Here is a 9,065-nt window from a genome sequence, read left to right as displayed (position 1 = left end):
GGATGCCTGCAGCTACACCAAAAGAAAAGGTGTACCTGGGGGCCAGGCATGTCCACCATGGAAGCTCCATCTTCCCTTTTTTGTTAGCACATGTACAGTAAGAAAGAAATGGGCAGCATGGTGCAGCTCAGGCCAGAGAGAGTAGCTACTTGTCCTCACTCAAAATAACATATTCTGAATTTAGATTTTCTTTCACCTGTCACCGTTACTGTCCTGGCATCACATTCCTTGGATTTTCTGAATGCCTTATTGCATTCCACACAAAAATGATGTGTTCTCCAACCAAGGAGGTCACCTCACAGTGCTAGTGGAGTCTTATGGATAGTGCTAATGCTCAAGGAATCCAGTGACCTTGCCATGTTTCACCATCTAGGATCAGCTGGTCTTATACAATATCACTATGATCTATTGAAATCTTAGGACCAGCTCAAGTTGGGAGACATCTTTAGAGGCTCGGGTGCTCCTCTGAAAAATGGCCTCCAAACCATTTTTCTCCCAAACGAAAATTTCAGTTAATAAAATACGTGAAGATGAAGCTCTCACAGTTGCACTTAATAATTCACACTCAAAATTTAGCTTCTCAACACTGCAAACGAGGCATTACTGATTTAGGGGTTTTAGAGCCCTGGAGAGATCAAGTCTTCCTACTGGAACTTCTGCTTCCTGCGGGGGTTCTCTTCTTCCCTAGCTGGGCTGAAAGACCCCGGTAGTCCACTTGTAGCAGCCACAGGCTGAACTCTCTAAAATCTGTTCTTGTTTTTGTTTTTTTAAATACTCAGTCAACTGGCCAGAAAAACACCCCCCCCCACGTAAAACTATCAATTAAAACTCTCAGGAGGTAACAGACTGCAGGGTGAAGTGAAAAGAGAAGGAAGGAAGGGAGGAAAATACTCTAGAGTGAGAAAGTGAGTTCCTGGGCAACTAGCTTTATATAAAAGGCAAGTATGTACTAGGAAAATCTGTCATTGATTTCCCATTTATCTGCTGTGCCATAAACCTCAGTCAACTCTTATAGTAACTCTTCATGTCTCCAGCAAACACCCAGAATCCTGCAAAATGAATGACCAGAATCCATCTACGGCATTGAGAGCTGTGAGGGCGAGGAGAAGTTAGTGTAACACCTCCCTCTCACCTTTTCCCTCCCCTACACTTCTATTTAGATTACTCTTTATTAGACTTTCTTTTTGCAATCAGCATAGTCATGTGCCAAAATCACACATCGTCTCATGGCTGTGGGGTGGTCTTTATTTTATGTCAGTTACCAATTCGTTACAGAGAACATAATTCCCACTTCATAAACTTCAGTTATCTAAGGAATTTTGGGTTTTCCATTCTTATCTAGAAGGCAAGAAGGGTTGTTATGAATAATCACAGTGAAAATATGTACAAGTAAAACTGCTCAAGCACCCATTCTGTTTAGCAGAAGTGAGACAGGTATGCAGTGAAGTGAGACAGGTAGCAGAAGTGAGACAAGTGAGACAGGGGCAATGTAAGGAATTAATTTATATTCAATTCTAAAGCTGAACGATGGGGACAAGCCATGTCACATGGTCCACAACTGCCGCAGGAGCTCAGTTATTTTGGATTACATTTTCAATCCAGGGTATATAGTAAAAAATTTTGGCATAGATGCCAACATCGGCTCTCAAAACACATCCATCCGCAAAAGACAGGATTCCTTGAAGTATCCCGTTGCAGATTGCCGGGGCAGCAGAAACTTCCTGCCAGGAAAACAATGATAACAGCAACAGAAAAGCAGGTTATCTTTCTGGCAAGACAGAAGGAAGAAAATGGGAAAATTAAAGCATGGAGAGTATTTTACCTTGCAGGGCTGCCTCCTTCCTGGCACGATGCCCACACACAGCATATTTTCCTTGATGTTGTAGGTTTGATAGGCATCACGGCACTGAGGCTTGGAGATTACAGAGATGTTCACAGTTTGCAGTGAATCAGGCTCCTTGTCTAAAGAAAAGACAGAAGTCAAACTTCCTTAAGAGTTCTCTTAGGTATTAAACCTTCTTTTAAAAAACTTTTCTTCTCCTACCATCAGAAATTAAAAGAGATCAAACATTCAGAGAAATCAGAACTGTGGCAGTTAGGGCAACGAAGGTACAGGAGATGATCAGATTAACAATTTCTTATGATGCAAATGTCTGACCTTATAAAAGCGATCAAATTCTTGGAAGTTGTATGTAAATATGAGACACTCCTGCAATGAAATGAAACACTTTGTTTTAAACTTTTTTGGGCACAGTGGCTCACGCCTGTAATCCCAGCACTTTGGGAGGCCGAGACAGGCAGATCACCTGAGGTCAGGAGTAAAAGACCAGCTTGGCCAACATGGTAAAACGCTTTCTCTACTAAAAGTAGAAAAATTAGCTGGGTGTGGTGCTGAGGGCCTGTAATCCCAGCTACTTGGGAGGCAGGAGAATCACTGGAATTTGAGAGGTGGAGGTTGCTGTGAGCTGAGACCCTGCCATTGCACTCCAGCCTGGGTGACAAGAGTGAGACTCCATCTCAAAAAAAAAAAAAACTTTTCTCGAAATTTAAACATTCAAAGAGTTTCCTTTGACATGTAATTTTTAGAGTTTGGAGGAATTTACAGATACCTGGCCTACTTTCTCATTTGTCAGGTCATAACAAAACCAAGTATCTGCACAAAAAAGTCACTGAAAAAACAGTTTTCTTAAACATATAAAGCTAGTATGTGGTAAAGCTGGGATTTAAAACTGGGTTTCCTGGTTCCTAATTAAAGTTCTTTTCTTTGTGTCAATGGTCCACAAATACTGTGAACTGTGCACACTTATAACAAAATTTGTCCAATCTGAAACAAAATGAGAAAAACAACAAAGTGGTATGAACACATGTGGCACATGTTCTTTCCACGGATGTTTCTTTGGGAAGAAGTGCTGAATTTTAAGATTTTTTTTTAAATAATGGAGGAGTATGTTTAATGTTTTTATTTGAAAATAATGTATTAGTTCTTGAAAAGAAAATGTTTGAGATCCTTCACTTTATTTTCCAAGCAATGATTTCATGGCTAAACATTTCTTTTGGGAATACTTCCGTAGGAAATTCTTACTTAACTACTTCATGAGCCAGATAAAAATAAGATGCATTTTTTTTTGAAGTTATATCTCCTTTTGACCCACGTGCCATAACCCAGATGCATCAAACATACTGCTCACCAGAAGGACATTTGGCTCTTTCCAAAAATCAAATTGACTCTCAGAGGACAAATAATTTCTACTTCTTAATATATTCAAGAAAATGTGCTCCAAATCTGAAGGTATTTACTAAGGAGTAGATTTAAAAGGCTTGAATCATGGCAACAATGATAGAATAAGTGTATATCTGCCCATTGGCTTCTATAAAAAGAAAGTAGTGATGGATAGATGAATGTAACCTGACAGGTTTGTTTCAAATAAATCTCCTTTTCATACTGTAGTATCTAGTGTATGATGTGTATTATACATACTCAAACTTATGAGTAAAGTTGCATTAATAATTATTCATGAGGGATTATATCATTGTTCTATTTTGCTAATAGGTAATCAACTCCCCTTCACCACTACTCTCAACTCTCATAATTAACAACTATAGGCAGTTAATTAGGGTTTGCATAAAAATTTGGAGATGGGGTAATGGGCAGATGGGGATGCAACTTAGAAAACAGAAAGCTGCCTTGAGTTGTGGGAGTTTTGTATGGAATATGAAATATGAGGCATAGAAGAAAGCGTAGATAAAATATCTAGTTCAGGAGTTTCATTTTATGTATAGAAGACTTCTATTGATAAAAATAATGGGAACCCTTTGTCAGTTTTCTGAAGAAATGAGTGAATGCTTAGAATGTTACCAGTTAAAAATGTTTATTTCAGAAGTTCTTCTTAAAATTTTAACTGTGTATCTTTATTACAATCTTTCATAAGGAAGTTCTATCTCATTTAGTAAAATATGATGCATTTATTTTACATTTAATACATTGATATTTATTTCAAGTTGCTTTATTGCCTGAAATGGTTTGAAAATACACAACGTAGTAGTCTGCTTTATTTTAGAGTTAAGGAAATTGAGGCTCCAAGGTAAAATGATCTGCTGTCACATGGAAAATTAGGATTAGAATACAAATGTTTTCTTTCCACTAAAACCACTTCTATCATATATGAAAGAAAAAATGATAGAAAGATACAGTGAGTGAGTAAAAAAACCAAAAACCTTGAAGCACTCCTTCAGTGAGGTACAGAGAAAAGGAAAGGGGAGAAAGAGGATGAATAAAGAGGTTAGAAGAAAGCTTCACTAGGCAGAATTGAAGAAGCCAAGAGTTGCAAAGGTGTAGAAGCATGTCTAATTCTGAGAGAACATTGTCTTGAACTCACAGATATCACACACGTTGTAGCTCCAGGTGGAGACAGAGCACATGGTATTCTCAGAGACAGTTTGGTAGGGCAGGTTGGCTAGTTTCACATAGTCATTGAGTTCAGCCTCTGTTTTCAGCTTGATGAGCATGATGTCATGATCAATAGATGTGATTGAGAAGCGTGGGTGATGAATCATCTTCTCATAGCCAATCACTTGCAGATGGTTTTCACTGGAGTCTGCTGGGATTGTAACCCCCAGTATCACCCGAAGCTTTCTGGAACAATATAGACATTTATGAGTGGACTTAACAGAGATGGCTTCTCCATCTTTATGAGCCTGTATTGTTATATTATTCCTCCCTACAGACCTTCTTCTGTACCCTCCTATGTCTCCCAAAGGCCTTTCTAATCCCATTTAATTGGGAGATGGTCTCAGACAGGGGTGAGAGTCTGTGCCCAACCTGAGAACCCAAAGAATGGAGTGCCTTTGAAGGCTTATCACTCACGGTAAATTGCAGTGTGCAGCTGTGATCACCCAAAGTGGGTGGATCAGGACTCCAGCGCAGGGCAAGTAGTCAGATTTCAAGTAGACCAAGTAGGGAGGAGTGGAACTGACTGTGTAATCTGGATTAAAGGCCAAAGCAACTGGAAAGAGAAGCATAGAAAAGAAATTCCAAGATTTCTCAGTCATCACTAGAAGAACTTCAGGAAAGTCATTTAATAGGCTCCAAGTTCCCCTACCCTTTTCTGTAAACTAAATCTGTAAAATGACTTACTTTGTTCTAAAACATGAAGAAAATGATAAATGGTAGAAACATATTTCTTTTGAAAAACAAAAAGTGTTTGGCTTTTTCGTTGTCAATAAAGTCTTTCAAATTAAATGTTAAACTTTCCTAAATACCTTCCACAATTTAGTGGGTTGTATGCTAAGTCAATGCATTTATTATTATTTTTTTTTACTATTTTTAGCAATTTTAGAATGCTTTAATAAGTCTTATCTCTTTTTCCAACAACAACTCAAGACAGAATTATATAAGTATCATGACAAGAACAGACCAAATGCTAAGAGTCTAAGGAGGGGAAAGATAAGTTATTGTTTTAACAAATATACATTGAGCACCTAATATATGTCAAGCTCTGTTTTAGGAGCTTGGGCTAAATAGTGAACAAAGTAGATATTCCTGCTCTCATTTACTATGATTAATGAATATATTCAGTAATAATAAACACAACACACAAATAAACTATGTAGGATATTAAATGGTGATTAGTGCTCTGGAAAAACACGCAAGTAAACTATATATGATGTTAAATGTTGATTAGTGCTATGGAAATAAAAGCAGGACAGGAAAAGAGAGAAAGGTATTACCAATTGTGTGTTGGGGGAGAAGGAAGGGTATAAGGCAGTATTTGTTTATTGTTTGCTTGGATCTCACTCTGCTGCCCAGATTGGATCTACAGGATCTCACTCTGCTGCCCAGATTGGAATGCAGTGGCAAGATCAGGCTCACTGCAGTCTCAACTTCCTGGGCTCAAGCAATCCTCCTGAGTAGCTTGGACTACAGATGTGTGCCACTACATCTGGCTAATTTTTAAATTTTTGAATTTTTTTTTATAGAGATGGAGTCTTGCTATGTTGCCCAGGCTGGTCTCAAACTCTTGGGCTCAAGTGATCCTCCCATCTCAGCTTCCCAAAATGCTGGGATTATAGGCGTGAGCCACCACATCCAGCCTCAGGTAGTATTAAACCAGTCATCAGAGTAGAACTTCATGGGCAATGTTGAACAATAACACGAAGATGGGGGAAGTTGCATAGTCAAATATCTGGGTGAAGGGACTCCAGGCAGAGGAAACAGCTGCAACATGGGTCCTGAGGCTTATGTCAGTTATGTCACAGAGGCCATGGCTGCTGACCCAGAGTGAATGAAGGGGAGCAGAGCAGGAAAGGGGCTCAAAGGTGAATGGAGGGTTTTGTAGACCATTGTAAGAACTCGGCCTTGTTTTCTGAGTACAAATGGAACCACTCAAGGATTTGTGCAAAGAAGTGATGACAGTCTCCTCATGGAGAACCTGTAGAGTGCAGAAGTATAGAGGTAGAGGGATCTGTTAGGAGAATAAGTTGCTAATCCAGGCAAGAGGTGGTGGCTTGGATCATTGTGAGCAGCGGAGACAGCGAGATGTGATTGGATTTAGGATACGTTTAGAAGATAAAGCCAATAACATTTTTCAAAGATATCAAATGTGGGGTACGAGAGAAAGAGAAGATTTATGAATAAACCTGGGTTTATGCCTGAGTAACAGGAACTGTGCCAGGAGATATCTGACTTTTCAATGTTCTGCTGTGCCCTCTGTGGTGCAGAACATCAATTCTGTTGCAGGCAGGTCCAGAGTCAGCTCTTAGGAGTGGGTCTGGTATTTGAGTGACAATGTCCACACCTCCCCCAAAAGTACACAAGCAATCCTCCTGCGGCAGGCAGGCAGGCACTATCACAGGAGGATACTTGATGGGAACGGGGCAGTGGGGAGGGACAGAGAACCATTCTACACTTGAGTTCTGGAATGACACCTCTCGCCATTACCCATCTTTCATGCTTTTCCCAGGATTTCTCTTTGGTGAGTAAAGAGACAAATATGCACACACTCACCAGTCAGATTCAAGAGAGCCCAAAGGACGATGAACTTCATGTTGATGTTGAAAGCCCAGTTTAGCTGCAGTCTCTGGAAAACATGGAAGAGAAAGAGAAAACGACTAAATAAAATAAAGCAAGTTCCTGAATTGGAAAAATATATCATCTGAATTATTTTAGTAGCAAGATTCAGTTTTAGAAATGGTGTCCATTACTCAGAGGAGGGCGTAGTGTAGTACGTCAGAGAGATAAGAATAGAATCAAGTGATTGGTCCCCAATACGGTTGAAATGATTCTGGAATTCAGAGTTCTGCACTCCGTCTTCAGGGAAGAAAGTATTAAAGCTAAGATAAGTTGAAGTTCATGATGTCTCTATAGCCACCTCCTGTCTGGTCTCCTTTTTGCCAGCCTTGGCAGGCAGGTGCCCCTCTAAACTGTGTGTGGGCTGCTGCCCCTCCTGTCTGTGTGATGCTATCCCCCACTATGAGACGGTATTTTTCTCCAGTGGACATAACGTAGCCCTGTGGAGCTGACATTGCTTCCTCTGCCTGACATTAAACTCCTCTTCAAAATACATTAACTTTTCCTTCATGTCACTGTTTATCCATTTATTCTGTGAACCAACCTGCAAATTATTTATCTTATGAATCTAACTTGTGCTAGGATCTGTGCTTGCTGTTGGGGTTGCCTCAGTTTAAGGACTTCTTCCTTACCTTCCAAGGGCTTACAGACTAGTGGGAAAGATACTTAAGCTGATGGTTATGAAACAAAGTATTCAGGGCTAAAAAGTGAGATATGCCACAGACTAGATATAAATATTTGCAATACACATATCTGCTAAATAATTCATGTATAAGCAAATATTAAAATTCAACATTAAGAAAACAACACAACCTAAAAGTGGGCCAAAGATCCTTACCAAATGTTTTAGTCTGCTTGGACTACCATAAAAAAAAACCACAGTCTAGGGGTCTTACACGACAGATAACTTACTTTCTTATAGCTCTGGAGGTCAGAAGTCCATGATCAAGGTGCTGTCAAATTCAGTTTCTAGTGAGGCCTCTCTCCCTGGCTTGTGGATGATCACCTTCTTACCGTGTCCTCACATGGCCTTTCCTCTGTGCACACAGAGAGAAAGAGGGAAAGAAAGCTCTCTGGTGACTCTTTTTATAAGGACACAAATCCTATTGGATCAGGGTCCCACCCTTCTAACCTAATTTAGCCTTAATTAGTTCCTTTTAGGCCCTATCTTCAATACAGTTGCATTAAGGTTTAGGGCTTCAAACAGATATATTTTGCAGTGATGGGGAAGATAACACCAGAGAATATAAACAGATGGTAAATGGCATATGAAAAAATTCTTAACTTAATATGTCATTAGGGAATTACAACAACAATGGGATACCACTACATACCCTGTGGAAGGGCTTAAATCCAAAGAGTGAAAAAAAACAGATGCTAGTGAGGATATGAAGTATCAGGAACTGATGCTGGTGAGAATTTATTGCTGATGAGAGTGCCAAATGGTACAATCACTTTAGAAAATAGCTTGGAAGTTTCTTATTAAGCTCAATATAACCTTACTATATGATACAGCAATTACACTTCTTGATACACCAAAAGATTTGAAAACTTGTCTTCACAAAAAATCCTATACATAAATATTTGTAGTATCTTTGTTCAAAGTTGCCAAATCTTGGAAGCAACCAACATGTCCTTCAATAGACAAATGGATAAAGCAAAATGTGATTCATCCATATAATGAAATGTTATTCAGAGATTTTATGATTTATAAAACTTAACTCTCAAGTCATGAAAAGACAACGAGTAAACTTATATACATATTGCTAAGTGAAAAGAGCTAGTCTGAAAAGATTATATACCATATAATTTCATTTATATGACATTCTAGGGAAGGCAAAGCTATGAAGACATATGTGTGTGCAAGAACCTTTTTCCTATAATGACTTATTTTCCTCTGGATAGATACCCAGCAGAGCAGTGGGATTGCTGGATCAAATGGCAGATCTACTTTCAGTTCTTTAAGGAATCTCCACACTGTTTTCCACTGGTTGTACTA

The 9,065-nt window shown here is 39.1% G+C and overlaps 1 protein-coding gene across 2 annotated transcripts; it reads right to left on the bottom strand.

Moving 5' to 3' along the window:
- Nucleotides 1–1,485: 1,485 nt before the first annotated feature.
- PRSS58 (serine protease 58) lies at nt 1,486–8,086 on the bottom strand. 2 transcript variants are annotated; one of them, XM_033193154.1, is made up of 6 exons: nt 7,979–8,086; nt 7,004–7,076; nt 4,865–5,003; nt 4,377–4,633; nt 1,823–1,962; nt 1,486–1,721 (listed from the first exon to the last, which is right to left on the bottom strand). In XM_033193154.1, the coding sequence occupies exons 2-6, from the start codon at nt 7,041–7,043 to the stop codon at nt 1,572–1,574; spliced, it is 726 nt and encodes a 241-aa protein (XP_033049045.1). In that variant the 5' UTR covers nt 7,044–7,076; nt 7,979–8,086; the 3' UTR covers nt 1,486–1,571. The 2 variants fall into 2 exon arrangements, with proteins under 2 accessions (XP_033049045.1, XP_033049044.1); XM_033193153.1 differs by lacking the exon at nt 7,979–8,086 and adding an exon at nt 7,201–7,423.
- Between the last annotated feature and the right edge of the window lie 979 nt (nt 8,087–9,065).

Source organism: Trachypithecus francoisi, unplaced genomic scaffold (genome assembly GCF_009764315.1).
Source record: "Trachypithecus francoisi isolate TF-2019V2 unplaced genomic scaffold, Tfra_2.0 Lachesis_group4, whole genome shotgun sequence".
In the NCBI taxonomy this organism is placed as follows: domain Eukaryota; kingdom Metazoa; phylum Chordata; class Mammalia; order Primates; family Cercopithecidae; genus Trachypithecus; species Trachypithecus francoisi.
This window is presented reverse-complemented; position numbering and strand designations above follow the sequence as displayed.

Coding starts and splice junctions, on each gene's coding strand:
- PRSS58 (XM_033193154.1), bottom strand. CDS start 7,043: ATGAAGTTCATCGTCCTTTGGGCTCTCTTGAATCTGACTG. Junction 5,004..7,003: donor GGCTCTCTTGAATCTGACTG/GTGAGTGTGTGC, acceptor TTCTCTTTCCAG/TTGCTTTGGCCTTTAATCCA. Junction 1,722..1,822: donor GAAGGAGGCAGCCCTGCAAG/GTAAAATACTCT, acceptor TTTTCCTGGCAG/GAAGTTTCTGCTGCCCCGGC.